This window comes from Oncorhynchus tshawytscha, linkage group LG11 (assembly GCF_018296145.1).
Source record: "Oncorhynchus tshawytscha isolate Ot180627B linkage group LG11, Otsh_v2.0, whole genome shotgun sequence".
Lineage (NCBI taxonomy): Eukaryota > Metazoa > Chordata > Actinopteri > Salmoniformes > Salmonidae > Oncorhynchus > Oncorhynchus tshawytscha.
Window position 1 is genome coordinate 27,750,705 of NC_056439.1, and position 24,117 is coordinate 27,774,821.

At 42.2% G+C, this 24,117-nt stretch overlaps 1 protein-coding gene across 3 annotated transcripts in view; it reads right to left on the bottom strand.

Annotated features, from left to right (window-relative positions):
- Positions 1–1,096: 1,096 nt before the first annotated feature.
- ddhd1a (DDHD domain containing 1a) overlaps positions 1,097–24,117 on the bottom strand; it is a 41,407-nt gene continuing 18,386 nt past the window's right edge. For all 3 annotated transcript variants that reach the window (XM_024437109.2, XM_024437111.2, XM_024437110.2), the window contains 11 exons: positions 23,105–23,252; positions 8,183–8,292; positions 7,576–7,682; positions 3,981–4,243; positions 3,725–3,800; positions 3,444–3,593; positions 3,086–3,150; positions 2,808–2,980; positions 2,058–2,267; positions 1,529–1,706; positions 1,097–1,391 (listed from right to left, as the gene is read on the bottom strand). In XM_024437109.2, the coding sequence (XP_024292877.1) occupies positions 1,316–1,391; positions 1,529–1,706; positions 2,058–2,267; positions 2,808–2,980; positions 3,086–3,150; positions 3,444–3,593; positions 3,725–3,800; positions 3,981–4,243; positions 7,576–7,682; positions 8,183–8,292; positions 23,105–23,252 (1,556 nt within the window). In that variant the 3' untranslated portion in view covers positions 1,097–1,315. The remainder of the gene's footprint in view (positions 1,392–1,528; positions 1,707–2,057; positions 2,268–2,807; positions 2,981–3,085; positions 3,151–3,443; positions 3,594–3,724; positions 3,801–3,980; positions 4,244–7,575; positions 7,683–8,182; positions 8,293–23,104; positions 23,253–24,117) is intronic.

Genomic DNA, 24,117 nt, shown 5'->3' on the forward strand with positions numbered 1-24,117 from the left:
AAAACCAAAGACATAAGGTAATGCTGTTACACAGTTGAAGTCGGAAGTTAACATACACTTATGTTGGAGTCATTAAAACTTGTTTTCAACCACTCCACAAATTTCTTGTTAACAAACTATAGTTTTGGTAAGTCGGTTAGGACATCTACTTTGTGCATGACACAAGTCATTTTTCCAACAATTGTTTACAGACAGGTTATTTCACTTATAACTCACTGTATCACAATTCCAGTGGGTCAGAAGTTTACATACAAAGTTTACTGTGCCTTTAAACAGCTTGGAAAATTACAGAAAATTATGTCATGGCTTTAGAAGCTTCTGATAGGCTAATTGACATCATTTGAGTCAATTGGAGGCGTACCTGTGGATTTCAAGGCCTACCTTCAAACACATTCTTAAAATAAAGTGGCGATCCTAACTCACCTAAGACAGGGAATTGTTACTAGGATTAAATGTCAGGAATTGCGAAAACTGAGTTTAAATGTAGTTGGCTAAGGTGTATGTAAACTTCCGACTTAAACTGTACGTCATCTAATAACTTTGTTGTATAAAAAAATGAAAATGGCTTTTTGCAGAGCTTTGTGTGAGGCTCATGCTCACTACTGTCAATTGATACTTCTTCGTAAAAGTCACTCGATGGTCAAATGGTAATGAAAAGGAGGAACACTAACTCTAAGTACAGCGAACGAGTTCGTCTCCCACTTTTTTTTTTACATTTCCAAAACAAATAAAGAAAAAACTAACTGTAGTATTATTTTCTTAGTGAAATATATTAACATTCTATTATAGAAATAACATTTAGACCCCTTTGAAAGTTGCATTGAGTTCGCTCAGACAGTAACATACGTTTTGAGACAAAGTTACACAAATTTCATTTCCTTCATAAGTCTTTCCATTATTTGAGGGTCCCATAATCCAGCCCAGGTTCTTGTCGATGGAAACGTAACTCCGGGTAAGAAGATACAGACCAGTGTGGATGAGGGAGGTTACCGAGTGGTCCAGGCTGGCTTGTGCATCCCACAGCTCCATAAAGAGTCTGTGGAGGAGAGTAGAGCTTTGGGTTGGGCTGAACTATGCCTGCTACACATGAGGGGGGAGTTGGAGATGGTGGGGGAGTTGGAGATGGTGGGGGAGTTCGAGACTGGTACATCCGAGAGGTCAGCAGTTTCAGACAGAGACTGTGATCTTAAGAGGAAGAGGAGACGCCTTTGGGAGCGTGCAATGAAGTCTCTGACATACTCGTTGGCGGCTGGAAGGATAGATGGAGGACTCTACTATCCCCCATGCTTCACAGAGCATGCATGGGGACTGGTCATCACAGTGACAGGCAGGCTGCCCCCCTTAGGGGGGCATAATCCAATGTGTCACCCTTGGGTGAATGTGTATCCATCCTAAACAGTACGAAAGGAGGTCTGTGTGTTAGTAGAAGTGTGTCAGTATAAAACTAGTTAGAGAGAATGGAGTAACAAAGGGTGATAAAGATGCTATGTGTGAGTGTGGACATGGTGAAGTCGCTCTGTGTGTTTACTCTGGGTCAGGACTGTCTGTGGGTGGCGGCACGTTGGCCTGCTTGTATATGAACGTCAGTAGGAAGAGCGCAATATCGTGTGAGACCCAATAGGCTGTATGAGAGGTCACCGCTGACCAATAGCGGCTCTCCACAAGGCCCTCACGGAGTTCAAAGTCGATGCGGCGCTCCATTTCCACTGTAGAACAAAGAGACTCACTGTGAGAATACATTTTAGACTAACTACTGTATACCGCATAGGCCTGCCTGTCATAGGCCTAACTGCTACACATTCAAAAGGGTACTTAAAAGTTAACATGGACAGTGGCTTGCAACTGTCAAGCACTCTTATTAATGTGAATTAGCATGATGTATTCCTTCTCCACAATTTTTTTAATAAAACAAATAACTTTTAGGGGGGTTGAAAGGGGTGGGAAAGGGCACTTGTTATTACATGGATCACGATACAATTATTCCTGAATCCGTAATTTTTTCCCCACTCAAAACAATTGTACACAAAACTATGGGGTTGAAATGTAGTTCAACTAACCTGAGGGGTCTATGAGTGTGGAGGGGGACTGGGACAAGGTGGACGACAGGCCGTAATCTGATTGGCTATCGACGGTCCTCTTCGGCTCCTCCCCCTCTGGGGTCCCAGCCTCGATGGCACAGGACACTCCGGAGGGCGCAGACCGAGAGAACCGAGAGAACAGGATCCCTCCTATTCCCTTTCCTATACTGTTACCAATACTGGCCGCTCCTAGACAGACAAGACAGAGAGGGGGCGGAGAGAAAACAGCAAAGGCTTAATTTTAGACAGGGTGCAACAAAGGTGAGTGAAGTAGACCCAGTACTACAGCTCTAGTCTTTACATGCTCTCTCCACAAGATGGCAGTGTTACCAGTGTCATCTTCAATGATCAGTCAGGTGGGTCTGTGATGGAAATATTGTAGAGGGAGTCCAATAATAGATGTCAACTCCATCACAACAGCCTGGGAACATGCTGAAGCACATTTAAATGGAACCACCTGCTTTGTCTGCTCAGGACATGTTGTGCGGTCTACGAATACCTGCTGTACAAATGACTGGCTGTAAAAATCTATGGGAACCTGCTGAGTGAGGTAATCTTACAGTGAAGTTGATTCTTTCTGTTCTAGCTTTGTTTGAATCTGTGTGTGCAGGTAATGAAGGCACTCCTATTCAAGCGTTTAAGGTCATTATAATGTGCATGCAACATGCATGGTTATTTGATGCAACAAAGTTCTATACAGAGAATCAACCAGATGACTGACAGATGTACCTAGTATGCTGGCCTTGCCCATGCTGGCAATAGACTCTCCATAGTATTTCCTGGCCAGGACAGGGGAGGTGGAGGGGCTGGGGATGCTCTCTGTGTCCGACGTTGGGTCCTTCTGCGGGTTAATGAAGGTGGGACGGATCTCATCGTACGGCGTGGGGTCTATAGCACTACACCTAGGACAAGAAAAACATGTCACTGTCCATAAAGTAAGTACTAGTTTCATAATTTCATATGTAACAAGAGAATTAATTAAATTCATGAACTTTGTGAACTCTTACCAGTGTATCTGTGCAGGTGCAATGTTGCTGTAATGTTTAAGGATAAGGGGCTCCAGTCTGTAGGCCTGCAGGAGGGACAAACCAATCACAGTCAGTCTAGCACCCAGTCTATCCTCTGGTCAGGAAAAATCCCTCTGTATAATCATCCATAAGATGATCAAGGTTCAGAGCTGAGGGTTAGGACAGGGCTATTCAAATTTGGGCTTCGAGGCTGGTTTTACATTTTTTCCACTCTAATCAGGGACTGATTTATAATGCAATCAACTACCCGGTAGAAACAACTACCTGGTGTTTCAGCCCTCCAAGTCCAATAGAATAGCCCTGGTGAAGGGCATCGCGGTGTGTGTGTGTCTCTCACCACAGGGTCCGTGGGGTGGAAGATGTTGAATAGCCTCTGGCAGATGGAGCGAGGCAGAATGTGGTCCTGTTCTCCACTGTTCCCTGGTCTAATCCCTCTCAGGGCCAGGAACACTGCCAAGGGAGAGCCCATACAGAAGAAGTTCTCCACCTGGGGAAGAGGAAGAAACAGACACCATATCCTTCCTTCACATCTTTGCTAGTCACCTTGTTACTTTCTTACAGTAACACCATTGGTTCTGTGTCCTGGGTGATTGCATTTGAGCAGTTAGCAGAGTGTACCTTAAATTTAAGAGCAGGGAGTGCTAGCGGTTTGGAGGCCTCCAGGCCTTGAAGCTGATCCTCCAGCTCTCGTAACCTGAGGAGGAGAGGGGGAGTAATACTGTTCCTGTAGTATTCAGACCATTAACAAAACACTCATACCACACGCCTTCCTACACCCCCCCCAAGCTGTCTCTAGACACAGTCAAGATTGTCAGTCCTCTAAACTGTGACAGACACCCATCCCATTCCTCCCATGACCCACCACCCTGCCTACCTGTTCCTGGTGAGCTGCAGCTGCTCCAGCAGGCATCTCTCCTCATAGGAGACCCATCTCAGGTCCAGCTCCTCCTCCAGATCCTGATGCTCCTGCAGACAGAACTTCACCGGGTCCCAGCCTGTCATGATGTCAAAGGTGATCACGCAGCCCAGGGAGTGAGACACGATGGACACCTTGCCCCCCTTCTCCTCAAACTCTGGGTTCCTGGAGCAGAACAGGGTGTAGAGGCGGTTCAGCTCTGACGTCAGGCCCTTGGTGATCTGGAAATCAAAAGAAGGTAAGGGGAGGGTCAATACAAATCTAATTTTATTTGTCACATGCACCAAATACAACCTTACCATGTAATGCTTAATTATAAGCCCTTAACCAACAATGCAGTTTAAGAAATAGAATTAAGAAAATATTTACAAAATATTCTAAATCAAATAAAAAAGTAACAATACATTTACATAAGAATAACGAGTCTATATACAGGGAGTACCTGTACCGAGTCAATGTCCGGGGGTACAGGTTAGCCGTGGTAATTTGTAAAGTGACTTTGCATAGATAATAAACAGTGAGTAACAGCAGTGTAAAAACAAAAAACAAAAAAGGGGGTCAATGTAAATAGTCCAGGTAGCCATTTGATTAATTGTTCAGCAGTCTTATGGCTTGGGGGGGTAGAAGCTGTTAAGGAGCCTTTTGGTCCTAGACTTGGCACTCCGGTACCATTTGCTGTGCGTTAGCAGAGAGAGCAGTCTATGACTTGGGTGGCTGGAATCTTTGACCATTTTTTGGGCCTTCCGCTGACACCGCCTAGTATATAGGTCCTGGATGACAGGAAGCTTGGCCCCAAGGATGTACTGGGATGTACTGGGCCATCGCAGTACCCTCTGTAGCGCCTTATGGTCAGATGCCGAGCAGTTGTCACATCAGGCGGTGATGCAACTGGTCAGGATGCTCTTGATGGTACAGCTGTAGAACTTTTCAGTCTCATGGGGGGGGAAAAGGTGTTGTCATGCCCCCTTCACATCTCTCTTGGTTTGTTTGGACCATGATAGTTTGTTGGTGATGTGGACACCAAGGAACTTGAAACTCACGACCCGCTCCACTTCAGGCCCGTTGATGTTAATGGGGGCGTGCTCGGTCCTCCTTTTCCTATAGTTCGCAATCGGCACCTTTGTCTTGCTCACACTGAGGGAGAGGTTGTTGTCCTGGCACCACACTGCCAGGTCTCTGACCTCCACCCTATAGGCTGTCTCATCCTTTTTGGTGATCAGGCCTTCCACTTATGTTGTCAGCAAACTTAATGATGGTGTTAGAGTCGTGCTTGGCCACGCAGTTGTGGGTAAACAGGGAGTACAGGAGGGGACTAAGCAAGCACCCGAGGGGCCCCCGTGTTGAGGATCAGTGTGGCAGATGTGTTTTTGCCCACCCTTACCACCTGGGGGCGGTCCGTCAGGAAGTCCAGGATCCAGTTGCAGAGGGAAGTGTTTGGTCCCATGGTTCTTAGCTTAATGATAATCTTTGTAGGCACTATGGTGTTGAACGCTGATCTATAGTCAATGAACAGCATTCACACGTAGGTGTTCCCTTTGTCCAAGTGGGAAAGGGCCGTGTGGAGCGCGATTGAAATTGCGTCATCTGTGTATCTGTTGAGGCAGAATTGGAGTGTGGATCTGTTGAGGCGGAATTATGTGAATTGGAGTGGGTCTAAGGTTTCTGGCGTGATGGTGTTGATGTGAGCCATGACCAGCCTTTCAAAGCACTTCATGGTACCGACATGAGTGCTACGGGGCGGTAATCATTTAGGCGGGTTAGGCGATACGGTCTAAATATTATATCACAGTATTTACATTTTTAAAAATGAACGGTATGACGGTTATTTCGTTTTTTAATAATAGAAGTTGTACATTTGCTTTATGAGTAGTGAGTGATCCTAGGGTGGCAACACATACATTCTAAGTGATTTTAATGGGTCTTTCTCCATTCTGATTGTTTTATACTGTACTGTTCAATTCAACTTCAACCCCCCCAAAGAAATCCTCACTTTCATACATTTGAGATCATTTCCACACTGCCACGTTGGGCTGCACGACATGGGCAAGTAATCGGAGCCTTATTTTTAACCAAAAGTTGCAGATTGACTTGCGATTTAGAGCAAAACACTTGGGTTAATGGTTGGAATCAGGGAAAAATAATATATATTCTAATTATAGTTGGAATATAATAGTGGGCACTTTTAATAGTGTTTGACATGACAACGAATGAAAATGCCAGGGAGGAGTTATTGTTACAGGAACTAATGTGTCTCCTGACCCCTCCTGTCTCAGCCTCCAGTATTTATGCTGCAGTAGTTTGTGTCGGGGGGCTAGGGTCAGTTTGTTATATCTGGAGTACTTCTCCTGTCCTATTCGGTGTCCTGTGTGAATCTAAGTGTGCGTTCTCTAATTCTCTCCTTCTCTCTCTCGGAGGACCTGAGCCCTAGGACCATGCCCCAGGATTACCTGACATGATGACTCCTTGCTGACCCCAGTCCACCTGGCCGTGCTGCTGCTCCAGTTTCAACTGTTCTGCCTTATTATTATACGACCATGCTGGTCATTTATGAACATTTGAACATCTTGGCCATGTTCTGTTATAATCTCCACCCGGCACCGCCAGAAGAGGACTGGCCACCCCACATAGCCTGGTTCCTCTCTAGGTTTCTTCGTAGGTTTTGGCCTTTCTAGGGAGTTTTTCCTAGCCACCGTGCTTCTACACCTGCATTGCTTGCTGTTTGGGGTTTTAGGCTGGGTTTCTGTACAGCACTTTGAGATATCAGCTGATGTACGAAGGGCTATATAAATAAATTTGATTTGATTTGATGTGTTGATAGGTGTTTCCTAGGGGACCCTATAATCTTTGACAACATTGAATGTTTCCTCTTAGCTACTTCATGAAGCTAACATATATCTGCTTTGCGTTTACCTCGAATTTAGAAGACACTGTTGCACAAACAACATGTTGATTTAGGTCTACACGATCACTGGTATTATCACGCTGTATTTCTAATTACGCTTGCTCTTACTCAGTACATTTATTAGCTAGCCAGCTAGCTATCGCTTAGCATTAGCGGCTAACAATCAGCGGCTTACAAGATTTAGGAACAACTTGCTAAGAAAAGACAAACTAGCTTTTCGCAGATGGAAGAAACAAGCTAATAGTGTCATTATAGAACGCTGTTTGGTTTATATTAAGAAGCAAAGTGAAAACAGCATCGTTGTCATCAACATTTTTGCATGTGCTGTATTGACCATGCAGACTGAACGTTGAAAATGTCATTGAAGATACTTGCAAGCTGTTCCGCGAATGTTTTGAGTACACGTCCAGGTAATCAGCGGCTTTGTCAATGTTGACCTGTTTAAAAGTCTTGCTCACATCGGCTATGGAGAGCGTGATCACACAGTCGTCTGGAACAGCTGGTGCTCTCATGCATGTTTCAGTGTTGCTTGCCTCGAAGCGAGCATAAAAGGCATTTAGCTCATCTGGTAGGTTCGCGTCACTGGGCTGCTCGTCAAGTGAGATGAGGGATTAAACCCACTGTGTGTGTGTATGTGTGTTTCAGTCTCACCTCATCCCTGTACAAGGGGCTGGTGTAGTACATGATGTCCATGGCACTGCTGTTGAGCAGGTCTCTCAGTCCTCGCACCTTGTCTGGGGTGATGGAGTCCACTGTATCTGCAGGAAAACACAATTCAACCATCAATACCATCTAGATATATTTTTTTATGGGAAAGCCTTTGTTCAGCCCCTCTATTTGTATTAATCTATTGTATTCAGATCAATAAATCACCTATTAACTTGGCAAAAACAGTTAGTATCTATATCTATAACTTTACTATGTGCATCACAGACATATTAGGAAATTATAGGGAGTATGAGACAGGACAGCACATAGAAAAACAATGTATGTTCCATCAGCGTGGGGACCTAAGATAGGAAAATGTTTGATTTTCAAACCCTAAACCTAACCCGTAACCCAAACCCTCACCCTTAACCATAACCCCTAAACTTAAAATAGCCTCATCCTCATGGGGATGTTAGAAATGTCTCCACAAGGGAGAATTTTCCTTGTTATACTATCCTTGTGGGAACTTTAGGACCACACGAGGATAGAACAAGACCACACATACAGAAATACACAACTCAGAACAGACACACACAAGCATTAACCTTACCCCCATCCAGTGCCAGTTTGGAGCGCCACTCTACAGGTAGAAACTCCACGTGCTCCTCTGTGTGCTCCGAAAAGTGCTTCTCCTCCATCTTCCTTACTGCCTCCCTTAGCCTGGACACACACACACACACACACACACACACACACACACACACACACACACTAGTTGCCATGTGCACAAGGATTGTCTCTTGCTGTTCGATCTTAAAAAGGTATCATTCTATAGATCGCATTTCATCTACGTTTTTCCTAATGCTCTGTGAAATGTTGAAAAATACACTAACAAACATACCAACATCAACACATTTTATTGTGAGCAAACATCCTCGGCAGCAGGTTGTTACCGGTACATCATTACTGCTGTGTGAATGGCTTTACAATATGGTCCATATACACTCCAAGTCAACCAGGGAATCCTTTGTGCATTGTGTTTGCTCTCCCTTTCACTTATGACTAGGTATGTTTGAGAGGACTGACGTGCGTCCATTTTACCACTCACTGACACAGTCCATTCACTCACAATGGCTGCTAGCAGGCTATGTTAGCGTACTACGTTAGCTACACAAACAAAATTAGTGTGGCTGCTGTTGACATTGCAGGGGCGACCGGGGAGTGACTTCGGCCTAAAGGTGAACTGGTCTGTGACGCAACCTGGCACTAATGCAGTCTATCATGAAGTCTGTCTGGTGGGCTTTTATGTACTTGTATAGTGGGGTTTTATGTTTAGAGGCTAGGTCACATATCATTGGCAAGCAGAATTTATCTTGAGTGGCTAACTGGTGAACGGGGACGTAGTACTGGCTTTAATGGTCTTAACACAAACCCCTTCTGACACATGAAGAGGATCGTACCGAGTGGCTGTCCTTAATGCCCTCAGAACAAGCAGCCATTATTCCTAAATGGAGAGGAGAAGTATGGAAGGAGAGATGGGGGAAGAGAGAATTGGCTGAGAGAGAGATAGAAAGGAAGGGTGATGTCGATTGAAAGCTTTTGAGTGTTGCTCGAGAGTGAGACACAGCCAAGCCTCCAGGGAGAGAGAAAAGGAAGAGAGAGAGGGGGAGAGAGAAAGACAGCTGGCTAGACATGGCTGATCTTTCCTCTTGAGGCTTGAGAGAAAGCCAATAGCCTGATCCTAGCAGTGTAGGGAATGAGGCTTACAGTCGGGCTGGCCTGACTTGGTCTACTTTTGCTACCTGCTAAGCGTCCCTAAGCCCCTGGCAGAGAGAGGGACAGCACCCTCTGTGTTACTGTAAAGGGCTGGCATTGGGCAGTTGTGTTATTCCAGAACCTTCTAGGATAGATATATATATATAAATAAATAAATGAGCTATAGGTAGGTCTGTCCTTTGTCTGCGTACCAACAATAAGCCTTAAGTCGTAATCACACAGGACTGTAAGTACAGATTAATATTTATGAAACCATAAGAAAATACATAAACTCCAGCATCATCTATTTATATTGTTTGAAAATGTCGACCAAAATGCAGCATCACTTAAATGACTCAGAAAATACATTTAAAAGAGTGTGCACTCCATTCAAAAAAATCATTACCAGGTATTTCATGTCAGAAATGAATGATTAACTGTTGTCTTGTACAAGCAGAGTCTAATTCCAAAAAGTGTGTGTGTCTCGTGCCCTGTCATTAACAGTCTGCACTAAAGAGATCATTTACTTGATTACTGGGAGGAGATCAGATGATCTCCTATTGAAAGTGTAATTTCCAAAAGGTTAGCCTTTTGAGAAAGCAGAAAGCAAATGAAGGATAACACAAAAGATAGAGATAGGGAAGGTGGAGAGGTGGAAAGAGAGAGGAGTTGGTAGAGAGCGAGAGAGAAAGAGAAGATAGACATGGAGGAGGGAGAAGACAAATGAGACCCACCCCACCACCTGGATGCTGTCTTTTTTTTCTTTCTTTTTGTTACATTGGATAAAAGACTCAAAGCTAGAAACAGGTATATCATACGTAGGGCTGTGGAGGTCACGAAATAGTCAGGCGGTGATTGTCAAGCAAATAATTGTTGGTCTCACGGTAATTGACCATTAGCACCACATTTAGCATCTCCTAGCTTCCACACATAGCCTACAAGCCAATGATGCAGACCTTTGGGATGTCTACATTTCAAACAGTCTAATAAATCCATGTAATATAGCCTACACCTTCACAATAAATCCATTACTTACAGTTGAAGTCAGAAGTTTACATACACTTAGGTTGGAGTCATTAAAACTCGTTTTTCAACCACTCCACAAATGTCTTGTTAACAAACTATAATTTTGGCCAGTTGGTTAGGACATTGACTTTGTGCATGACACAAGTCATTTTTCCAACAATTGTTTACAGACACATTATTTCACTGTATCACAATTCCAGTGGGTCAGAAGTTTACATACACTATGTTGACTGTGCCTTTAAACAGCTTGGAAAATTCCAGAAAATGATGTCATGGCTTTAGAAGCTTCTGATAGGCTAATTGACATCATTTGAGTCAATTGGAGGTGTACCTGTGGATGTATTTCAAGGCCTACCTCCAAACACAGTGCCACTTTGCTTGACGTCATGGGAAAATCAAAAGAAATCAGCCAAGACCTCAGAAAAAAAATTTGTAGACCTCCACAAGTCTGGTTCATCCTTGGGAGCAATTTCCAAATGCCTGAAGGTACCACGTTCATCTGTACAAACAATAGTGCACAAGTATAAACACCATGGGACCACGCAGCCATCATACCGCTCAGGAAGGAGACACATTCTGTCTCCTAGAGATTAACATACTTTGGTGCACAATGTGCATATCAATCCCAGAACAACATCAAAGGACCTTGTGAAGATGCTGGAGGACAGAGGAACAAAAGTATCTACACCCACAGTAAAATTAGTCCTATATCGACATAACCTGAAAGGCCGCTCAGCAAGGAAAGAAGCCACTGCTCCAAAACCACCATAAAAAAGCCAGACTACGGTTTGCAACTGCACATGGGGACAAAGATCATACTTTTTGGAGAAATGTCCTCTGGTCTGATGAAACAACAATAGAACTGTTTGGCCATAATGACCATTGTTATGTTTGGAGGAAAAAGGGGAACGCTTGCAAGTCAAAGAACACCATCCCGACTGTGAAGCACAGGGGTGGCAGCATCATGTTGTGGGGTGCTTTGCTGCAGGAGGGACTGGTGCACTTCACAAAATACATGGCATCATGAGGAAAGAATGTGGATTCTGTGCATATATTGAAGCAACATCTCAAGACATCAGTCAGGAAGTTAAAGCTTGGTCGTAAATGGGTCTTCCAAATGGACAATGACCCCAAGCATACTTCCAAAGTTGTGGCAAAATGGCTTAACTTCTTATGGCTGCAGGGGCACTACTGAGTAGCTTGGATGAAAGGTGCCCAGAGTCAACGGCCTGCTCCTCAGTCTCAGTTGCTAATATATGCATATTATTAGTAGTATTGGATAGAAAACTCTGAAGTTTCTGAAACTGTTTGAATGATGTCTGTGAGTATAACAGAACTCATATGGCAGGCAAAAACCTGAGAACAAATCCAAACAGGAAGTGAGAAATCTGAGGTTGGTATATGTTCAACCCATTCCCTATTGAAATCCCCTTGGGATATGAATGAAGATTCACTTCCTAGGGCTTCCACTAGATGTCAACAGTCTATACAAATTTGAATGAGGCTTCAACTGTGTTGTGGGACTGAATGAGAGGGGAATGAGTCAGACTACTGGCAGAGAGACAGTTCCAGGTCACGCGCATACCGCATGATATCTTCCTGCGTTCCGTTCCTCCTCAAGACACAAAGGAATTCTCCGGTTGGAACTTTATTGAGGATTTATGATAAAAACATCCTAATGACTGATTCTGTACTTAGTTTGAAATGTTTCTTCGACCTGTAATATAACTTTTTGAAGATTTTGTCAGAAAAAATGGTCGACCAGCACCAGCATTTGGATAGGTGTACCAAACACGCTAACAAAAGTAGCTAATTGGACATAAATAACAGACATTATCGAACAAATCAAGCATTTATTGTGGACCTGGGATTCCTGGGAGTGCATTCTGATGAAGATCAAAGGGAATATTTAGCATGTAATTTATGGTTTATGTTGACTACAACATGGCGGCTAATTTGACTTGATTGTTCTGAGCGCCGTCTCAGATTATTGCATGGTTTGCTTTTTCCTCAAAGTTCTTTTTTTTTTTAAACTTTTTTTTAAAAATCTGACACAGCGGTTGCAGTAAGGACAGGTATATCTATAATTCCATGTGTATAACTTGTATTATGATCTACATTTATGATGAGTATTTCTGTTGAATCGATGTGGTTATGCAAAATCAATGGATGTTTTTGGAAATAGTGAATGTAACGCGCCAATGTAAACTCAGATTTTTTATATGAACTTTATCAAACAAAACAAATGTATTGTGTAACATGAAGTCCTATGAGTGTCATCTGATCAAATTAATTACTAACAATCTTCATCTCCATTTGTGCTTTTTGTGACTCCTCTTTGGCTGGGAAAATGGCTGTTTTTATCGTGGTTTGGTGGTGACCTAACATAATCGTTTGTGGTGCTTTCGCCGTAAAGCTTATTTGAAATCGGACACTGTGGTGGGATTAACAACACTACCTTTAAAACGGTATAAGATGCATGTATGTTTGAGGAATTTTAATTATGAGATTTCTGTTGTTTTGAATTTGGCGCCCTGCACTTTTACTGGCTGTTGTCATATCATCCCGTTAATGGGATTGCAGCCCAAAGAGGTATTGAGTGGCCATCACAAAGCTCTGACCTCCACCCTATAGAAAATGTGTGGGCAGAACGGAAAAGGCATGTGAAAGCAAGGAGGCCTACAAACATGACTCAGTTACAACAGCTCTGTCAGGAGGAATGGGCCAAAATTCACCCAACTTACTGTGGGAAGGTTGTGGAAAGCTACCTGAAACGTTTGACCCAAGTTAAACAATTTAAAGGCAATGCTACCAAATATGAATTGAGTGTTTGTAAACTTCTGACCCACTGGGAATGTGATGAAAGAAATAAAAGCTGAAATCATTCTCTCTACTATTATTCTGACATTTCACATTCTTAAAATAAAGTGGTGATCCTTAACTGACCTAAAAAAAAAAAAACAGAATTGTTGCTAGGATTAAATGTCAGGAATTGTGAAAAGTTGAGTTTAAATGTTTTTGGCTAAGGTGTATGTAAACTTCCGACTTCAACTGTATTTTGTGGGCATGCAATGTTTAAACTGTCTCTCATTCCCTGTAAAACGGGGTTAAGCCACATGAATCTTATCACACTAACGAGATCTAGCATACAAATTCACTGTGTCTGCCTTGATGTTCATAAAACTCCACAGACCCCCTCTTACACACTGAAACCCAGAAGATGTGAACACTTGGATACGGCGACAACGTTCTGCCAAGTACACCCATACCAGTGTGGCCCCCGCAAAGCCCAAGGAGCCTGACGCTCTCTGGAAGTTGCTGTAGCGCTGCTTGGGATATGTAGCCTATATTGGCTGTTGGTTGAGACGCAGGGCCCGTTCTAGGTTGTTATGTTAGGGTGGGCAACTGGAGAGGTGAATTGGGCAGTTGGAGGTAATAATGTTATAGTTTATTAAGATGCATAAATACACCACACCAAAAGCTTGATTTTATGGCTGTTTTAAAATGAATTTCCTGCAATTCTACATAGTAATGATTTAATGTTTACTACTTGGTTAACTTCTTTGGGATAGGGGACAGCATTTTCAATTTTGGATGAATAACGTGCCCAGAGTGAACTGCCTCCTACTCAGTCCCAGATGCTAATATATGCATATGATTATTAGTATTGGATAGAAAACACTCTGAAGTTTCTAAAAACTGTTTGAATGATGTTTGAGTATAACAGAACTCACATGGTAGGCAAAAACCTGAAATCTGAGGTTTGTAGGTTTTGAACTCAGCCCCTATCGAATTCACAGTGGGATATGGGTTATTTTGCACTTTCTAAGGCTTCCACTAGATGTCAACCATCTTTAGAACGTTGTTTAAGGCTTCTCCTGTGAAGGGGGGCCAGATGGGAGCTGTTTGACTAAGGGGTCTGTTCTCAGTCATGCGCATTTCACATCTCTCGTTCCATTGCTTTTTTACAGACAATGGAATTCTCCGGTTGGAACATTATTGAACATTTATGATAAAAACATCCTAAAGATTGATTCTATACTTAGTTTGACAAGTTTCTTCGACCTGTAATATAACTTTTTGAACTTTTCGTCCGACCGGACGCGGTTTTGGATTTGTTTACCAACGCTCTAACAAACGAAGCTATTTGGACATAAATGGACATAAAATTATGGACATTATCGAACAAAACAAACATTTATTGTGGAACTGCGATTCCTGGGAGTGCATTCTGATGAAGATCAAAGGTAAGTGAATATTTATAATGCCATTTATGGACTCTAAGCGCCGTTCTCAGATTATTCTTTTTTCGTAAAAACACACTTCTCCTTAACTTCTTGGATATAGGGGGCGCTCTTTTAATTTATGGATTAAAAAACGTGCCCGTTTTAAGCGCAATATTTTGTCACGAAAAGATGCTCGACTATGCATATAATTGACAGCTTTGGAAAGAAAACACTCTGATGTTTCCAAAACTGCAAAGATATTATCTGTGAGTGCCACAGAACTCATGCTACAGGCGAAACCAAGATGAAACTTCAAACAGGAAATGAGCAGAATTTGAGGCTCTGTTTTCCATTGTCTCCTTATATGGCTGTGAGTGCGCCAGGAATGAGCCTGCCCTTTCTGTCGTTTCCCCAAGTTGTCTGCAGCATTGTGACGTATTTGTAGGCATATCATTGGAAGATTGGCCATAATATACTACATTTACCAGGGGTCCGCCCGGTGTCCTTTGTCTAAATTGGTGCATTCAACTGGAGGCATTTGGAGAACGCACACGTCCACGAACGATATATCATCGAAGAGATATGTGAAAAACACCTTGAGGATTGATTCTAAACAATGTTTACCATGTTTCTGTCGATATTATGGGGTTAATTTGGAAAAAAGTTTGGCGTTTTGATGACTGAATTTTCGTTTTTTTTTGGTAGCCAAACGTGACGCACCAAACGGAGCGATTTCTCCTAAACAAATAATCTTTCAGGAAAAACTGAACATTTGCTATCTAGCTGAGAGTCTCCTGATTGAAAACATCCAAAGTTCTTCAAAGGTAAATGATTTTATTTGAATGCTTTTCTGGTTTTTGTGAAAATGTTGCCTGCTGATGCTAACGCTAAATGCTACGCTAGCTATCAATACTGTTACACAAATGCTTGTTTTGCTATGGTTGAGAAGCATATTTTGAAAATCTGAGATGACAGTGTTGTTAACAAAAGGCTAAGCTTGAGAGCTAGGATATTCATTTCATTTCATTTGCGATTTTCATGAATAGTTAACGTTGTGTTATGCTAATGAGCTGCGGGGATAATTACACTCCTGGATACAGGTTTTTTTCGTAGCTAAACATGATGAACAAAACAGAGCGATGTCCTAAACAAATAATATTTTTGGAAAAACTGAACATTTGCTATCTAACTGAGAGTCTCCTCATTGAAAACATCTGAAGTTCTTCAAAAGGTAAATGATTTTATTTTAATGCTTTTCTTGTTTTTGTGAAAATGTTGCATGCTGAATGCTACGCTAAATGCTACGCTAGCTATCAATAATCTTACACAAATGCTTGTTTTGCTATGGTTGAGAAGCATATTTTGAAAATCTGAGATGACAGTGTTGTTAACAAAAGGCTAAGCTTGAGAGCTAGCATATTTATTTCATTTCATTTGCGATTTTCATGAATAGTTAACGTTGCGTTATGGTAATGAGCTTGAGGCTGTATTCACGATCCCGGATCCGGGATGGTTAGAATCAAGAGGTTAACGAGAATCTTAACTTTAAAATGGTCCCCAATACTTGTGTGTTTGAGAAATTTGATTTATGAGATTTCTGATGATTTGTATTTGGCGCCCTGCAATTTCCGCTAACGGAACCCCAGTCCTAGACAGGTTAATTGATTTTATAGCATGTTTAATCTATGCAAATAAATTCTATGAATTGATAGTTCCTCTGTTTTCTTTTATTCTGTAATAGGGTATATTGTAACCTTGTGTTCAAGTAAATAAATTCAAAGTTTATTTATGATGTAGTGTAAGCTACACAATAAAATGAAAATGCCTACTGGCAACTAAAGTTCTCCTCGCAAACAGTGCGAGGAGAGCAAAAATAATTAACATTAGGATATAGCCAACAAATATCTGTCACGTATTCCTATTAGGCTATACTGAAATGTTTTGTTTGTTCCTGAACTGGCGAGATATCCTTCACTACCACAAGTTAGTTCAACTTCTTTACCATCATTTTTTTATTTAACGAATCGGAGGCAAAAGATTTACGGCTCCTCCAGGACCAGGCCCAAATGCCGGTCATTCGCATGAAAAGGAGATGCCGATACAGGGAGCGCAGATCCGGGTGATTAGTGAGAATTACTCGGCGAGTGAATAATCCACCTTCACCATCCGTCTTACTGGCGAACGTGCAATCACTGGAGAATAAACCGGATGAGCTTTGTTCGAGAATATCCTACCAACGGGACATTAAAAACTGTAATATCTTATGTTTCACTCAGTTGTGGCTAAACAAGGACATGGATAATATACAGTTGGCTGGGTTTTCCGTGCATCGACAAGACAGAACAGACACCTCTGGTAAGACGATGGGTGGTATGCTGTGTCTATTTGTCAAAAACAGCTGGTGTGTGACCTCTAATATTAAGGAAGTCTTGAGGTTTTGCTCTCCTGATGTAGAGAGCACGCGTGCACACACACACACACACACACACACACGAGATGAAAAAAAGAAACGTCCCTTTTTCAGGACCCTGTCTTTTAAAGAACTCACAAAAAATCCAAATAACTTCACAGATCTTCATTGTAAAGGGTTTAAACACTGTTTCCCATGCGGGACAGGTACAGGATGGCAATAACTGCTGAAGTTACACCAGGAACGCACAATCCCTCTATCAGTCCACAATAGGCTGAGAGAGGCTGGACTGAGGGCTTGTAGGCCTGTTGTAAGGCAGGTCCTCACCAGACCCACCGTCGCTGGACCAGACAGGACTGGCAAAAAGTGCTCTTCACTGACAAGTCGCGGATGTCTCACCAGGGGTGATGGTCGGATCTTTTGCCTCCGTAACATGAGGAGGAGATGCACTGCAGTACTTAATGCAGCTGGTGGCCACCCCAGATACTGACCATTACTTTTGACCCCCCTTTGTTCAGGGACACATTATCCAATTTCACATGTCTGTGGAACTTGTTCAGTTTGTCACAGTTGCTGAATATTGTTGTTATGTTCATACAAATATTTACACATGTTAAGTTTGCTGAAAAGAAACGTAGTTGGCAGTGAGAGGACGTTGACAGTGAGATATATAGTGTGAGAACACACACACATATATATATATATATATATATATATATATATATATATTTTTTTTTTAAACATAGCTGTCTATTTTATCACCACAAACCGATGCAGGTAATAAGACAGCACTCAACAAGCTTTAAGGCCATAAGCAAGCAAGACAATTCTCACCCAGAAGCGGCGCTCTTAGTGGCCGGGGACTTAATGCAGGAAAACAAATCCGTTTTACCTCATTTTTACCAGCATTTGACATGTGCAAACAGTAAAAATAAAAAAACAACTTTAGACCACATTTACTCCACACACAGAGAAGCTTACAAAGCTCTCCATTTGGCAAATCTGACCATAATTCTGTCCTCCTGATTCCTGCTTACAAACAAAAACTCAAGTAGGAAGTACCAGTGACTCGATCAATATGGAAGTGGTCCAATGATGTGGATGCAAAGCTACAGGACTGTTTTTCTGCCACAGACTGCAATATGTTCCGGGATTCATCCGATGGCATTGAGGGAGTATACCACATCGGTCACCGGCTTCATCAATAACTGCATTGACGATGTCATCCCCAGTGACCGTACGTACATATCCCAACTAGAAGCCATGGATTTACAGGCAACATCCACACTGAGCTAAAGGCTAGAGATTCCGTGGCATGGCTTGCAAACTAATACGGATTACAAGCGGAAATACAGCCGCAAGAGCTAAATGCTTTCTATGCTCTCTTCAAGGCAAGCAACACCGAACAATGCATGAGAGCACCAGCTGTTCCGGACGACTGTGTGATCATGCTCTCCGTAGCCGATGTGATTAACACATTTAAACAGGTCAACATTCACAAGGTCGCAGGTCCAGACAGATTACCAAGAGGCGTACTCAGCGCATGGCACCATAGTTATTTTGCCCAAGAACGCAAAGGTAACCTGCCCCGTAGCACTCACGTCTGTAGCAATGAAGTGATTTGAAAAGCTGGTCATGGCTCAAACACCATAACAACCCAACAGATGATGCAATCTATTACACTAAATACTTCCCTTTCCCACCGACAAAATAAATACCTACGTGAGAATGCTGTTCTTTGACTACAGCACAGTGTTCAACACCATAATGTGCTCAAAGCTCATCACTAAGCTAAGGACCCTGGGACTAAAAACCTCCCTCTGCAACTGGATCCTGGACCACCCCCAGGTGGTAAGGGTAGGCAACAACACATTCGACACACATCCTCAACATGGTGCCCCTCGGGTGCATGCTTAGTCCCCCCCTGTACTCCCTGTTCACGCATGACTGCGTGGCCAAGCACGACTCCAACACCATCATTAAGTTTGCTGACGACAACAGTGGTAGGTCTGATCACCGCCAGTTTTTGAGACAGACTACAAGGAGGTCAGTGACCTGGCCGTGTGGTATCAGGACAACAACCTCTCCCTCAACATGAGCAAGACAAAATAGCTGATTACGGACTACAGGAAAGGGGGGGCCAAGCACACCCCCATTCACATCAACGGGGCTGTAGTGGAGCAGATAGAGAACTTCAAGTTCCATGGCGTCCACATCACTAACAAACTATCATGGTCCAAACACACCAAGACGGTTGTGAAAAAGGAACCACAACACCTATTCCCCCTCAGGAGACTGAAAAGATTTGGCATGGGTCCCCAGATCCTCAAAATGTTTGACAGCTGCACCATCTAGAGCATTCTGAGAGACAAATCTAGGTCCAAAAGGCTACTTAACATCTTCTACCCCCAAGAAATAAGACTGCTAAACAGTTTATCAAATGGCAACCTGGACAATTTGCATTGACCCCCTTTTTTATGCTGCTTGCTGTTTATTAACTATGCATAGTCCCTTTAACCCTACCTACATGTACATATTTCCTCAACTAACCTATACCCGCACAGATTGACTTGGTACCAGATTGACTTGGTATTTTTTTGCTATTTTACTTTCTTAAAATTCTGAATTGGTTAAGGTCTTGTAAGTAAGCATTTCATGCTAAGGTCTACCTGTTGTATTCATTACATGACATACAAATCAGGGAGGTTTTACAATCCCTAGCAAATAAGAGCACTAATTGGTAGATCAAAAACAAAAAGCAGACAATGAATATCCCTTTGAGCATGATGAAGTGAACACTTTGGATGGTGTATCAGGACACCCACTCACTTCAAATATACAGACATCCTTCCTAACTAAGTTGCCAGAGAGAAAGGAAACTGCTCAGGGACAACACCATGAGGCCAATGGTGACTTTAAAACAGTTAGAGTTTAATGGCTGTGGTAGGATTAAACTGAAGATGTAACAACATTGTAGTTACCCCACAATATTAACCTAAATCACAGTGCAAAGAAGGAAGCCTGTACAGAATAAAGGTATTCCAAAACAAGCATCCTATTTGCAATAAAGCACTAAAGTAAAACTGTTTTTAAAAAAGCATTGTGTTTGGGGCAAATCCAACAACAAAAACATCAGAGTCATCACTGAGTACCACTCATATATTCAAACATGGTGGTGGCTCCATCAGGTTATGGGCATGCTTGTCATCGGCAAGGACTAAGGAATTTTTCAGGATAAACAGAATAGAGCTAAGCGCAGTAAAAATCCTAGAGGAAAACCTGGTTCAGTCTGCTTTCCAACAGACACTGGGAGACAAATTCACCTTTCAGCAGGACAATAACCTAAAACACAAAGCCTAATAGAGTTGCTTACCAAGACACTGAATGTGGCCTATTTACAGTTGACTTAAATTGGCTAGAAAATCTATGGCAAAACTTGAAAATGGCTGTCTAGCAATGATCAACAACCAACTTGACAGAGCTTGAATAATTTTTGTAATAATTTCCAAATATTGAACAATCCAGTTGTGCAAAGCTCTTAGAGATTTACCCAGAAAGAGTCACAACATAATTGACCCAGGGGGTGTGAATACTTAGAAATATATCATTTTCAATAAATTTGTCAATTTATTGGGACATGTTTTCACCTTTGTCATTATGGGGTATTGTGTGGAGATGGATGAGAACAAATCCATTTTTAATTTAGGCTGTAACACAACTAAATGTGGACTAAATCAAGGGGTATGAATATTTTCTGAAGGCACAGTATATTGTCGATGTCAGATCAAAACATTGTCACTCAAAATGTGATTTAAAATGTAAAGGTTTTACAAGAATGTATACTATTGGTTCCCTTTTATGTCTGCAAGACTGTTTCACGACCCCTTGACCAATGAAATGTATAAAAAAATAGCTTGTCTTCAAAACTAAGTCCATTGGCTCTCAAAGTTGTTAGTCAAACCCCGTATCTCCACCACGGCTCGAGGTGCACGTCTTCACTCCAAAGGAGATTTTAGTTGGTGGGTTCAGAGGTAAATTTCACTTTAATTACCATCTGCCTTTGTAATATTATATATTTCATGGAGTAAGATAAGTATTTCTCAGATATGCTTGTGCTGTTGAAATTGTTTTTTGAGGGTGAGTGCAAATGAAATGGCTAAGCAGCTAACTAGCTCGTTTGCTTTGGCTAACCCAGAATCTAACAATGTTTAATCTCCTGTTTTTAGCTCCCTATATTATCTCTGCTTGTTGGCCAAATTAACAAGCCACCTTGTCATTGGCATAAAGAGTGACCTGATGGAGAATGGGGCAAGAAAATACCTTTCAAAGTGGAAAGGGGAGGTTCAGAAGAGAATGTGGATGAAGGTAAATACTACCTTGGCAAGAAAAAGATGATTAAGTTGACTATGGCATTTGATATATGCACTGTGTGATTTTTCCTTACATAATTCTGACCTAAATACTAACTTCGATGTTTAATTCCAGGTCGGCACAATGCATCACCGGGGGCAAACTACCTGCCCTCCAGGACACCTACACCACCCGATGTCACAGGAAGGCCATCAAGATCATCAAGGACAACAACCACCCGAGCCACTGCCTGTTCACCCCGCTATCATCCAGAAGGCGAGGTCAGTACAGGTGCATCAAAGCAGGGACCGAGAGACTGAAAAACAGCTTCTATCTCAAGGACATCAGACTGTTAAACAGCCACCACTAACATTGAGTGGCTGCTGCCAACACACTGACTCAACTCCAGCCCCTTTAATAATGGTAATTCATGGAAATTGATGTAAAAATGTATCATAAGCCACTTTAAACAATGCCACTTAATATAATGTTTACATACCCTACATTACTCATCTCATATGTATATGTATATACTGTTTTCTATATCATTTACTGCATCTTGCCATCTTTATGTAATACATGTATCACTAGCCACTTTAAAGTATGCCACTTTATGTTTATATACCCTACATTACTCATCTCATGTCAGCATCACCTACACATGGACCCAGACTGGGTCTCATATGTATATACTGTACTCTATACCATCTACTGCATCTTGCCTATGCCGTTCTGTACTACCCTATGCCGTTCTGTACCATCACTCATGCATATATCTTTATGTACATATTCTTTATCCCTTTACACTTGTGTATAAGGTAGTAGTTGTGGAATTGTTAGGTTAGATTACTCGTTGGTTATTACTGCATTGTCAAAACTAGAAGCACAAGCATTTCGCTACACTCGCATTAACATCTGCTAACCATGTGTTTGTGACAAATCAAATTTGATTTGATTTGATAATAACTTACTTGCGTTCCTAAGATAGCATCTGGTGAACATCATGACAATGCAATTATGTGAAAGCTGCACTCTAACCAGTCTGACATGATAAACGTCTCATAGAATGACATCAATGAGGGCAATCCAGTGTTTGACTTGGGCAGGACCTCACTGGAGCGGAGTACGGCACCTCAAATGTTCTACTGCTTGAGCTCCTGTTACTCTTATAACATATTAGCTGAAAAGTATTGCGGAGCTCCTGCACCTAAATGTAAACAGTACCGGCACCAAAAATGAGTACAGGCACCTATTTCGGTCTAAGTCAAGCGCTGGGGCAATCGACCAAATTATGAACGAATAAGATCTAGGACAGGAACAGGACACATCCACGTTAAGACAGGTGTGCATTCTCAAACACACGTGTATGTGAACATGTTCTCAAACAGACAAACACTTTGTGGTACATTCCATACCGATTCACATCTCCATGGAAACCCACATCAAGACGTGTGGGCTGAAGCTTCATGCCACCCGATCAGCAGACAGCAGTGCATGTAGCTACATCATCCCACAGTAGATCAAACTGTCCCAGCCTCTCCACAAACAGTAGAAAAATCAACATGGCTGTGTCTCAAATGGCACACTATTCCACTTATAGTGCACTACATTTGACCAGGGTGAATAGGGCCATTTGGGATGCATACTATGTTACCTCAGAGCCATAGATATAGAGTTCAACACATGACCCTCCACGATGTTGGCAGCACCATGTCTCCCAGTAGAATAACTATAACATGCACACAGTGAATGAGAGAGCACTCACATGCCAGTGTTCTTGATGATGCGTCCTGTGTCCATCTTCTGTCCAATGCCGTGGACCACAAAGACGATGTGTGTGGTCTGGGGGGGCTTGTCCTCCAAGGAGGCCTCCTCCACATAGCCCCGGTGGAGCCGTGTACCACTGCTGGAGGCTACAGAGGGGACAGGGGATGGAGACAGGGTGAACAGGCAGTGGAGAGAGGGACAGTGTCAGGAAAATATCAACATACTGGGTGGCTGCACATTGCCCAACAAATGCCAACCATGTTTCGCTCATCAGCATTTGTTCACTTGTGTTTTGTGTTCAACATTGGTAAAGTCTTGACTCATGATTAAGGCTTGATAGACTCAAACCGTGAAATTACATTTCACAGAGGCCACAATGAAATGACCACACAACATGCATACAGTTATGGTGATGAACATCCTAGGCCATCCTATATCTGAAAGTAGCAATAAGGTGACTGAGTTTACAGGGGCAGTAGGATACTGGAAGCCTCCCGCTGTGTCTGTGGCTCAGGCTGCATGCGTGGCTGGCTTCCTATGCTAACACTACTCTTCACCAGGGTTCTCAAACTATTTGGTGTTGGGACTCTCTTTTGTGATAGTAAATTCATCAGGGACCCCCTCATAATCAGAACACAACTAGAGTGAGATAAAAAAAAATAAAAAAAATAGCATACAAGGAGTTTTACTATGACGTCGGCAGTGCATGGCCGGACAAACCAAGTCTCAGCCCTGGGAACGAACCATTTAAAAGGCCCACATTTTGTCATGGGGCAGAGAGTTTTTGTTGTTGCAGCTTTAAAGCTAATATCCTGCAATTCTACACATTTTGCCACAATGCAGAGAGAAAACATTGCAGTTTTAAAGCTTAAAATTGTAGTGCATTTATGAAGAAAAAAATACACATTTTTTGTCCATTAAAATCACATCAAATTGATCAGAAATACAGTGTAGACATTAAATGTTGTAAATTTATTGTAGCTGGAAACGGCTGATTTTTTTTATGTAATA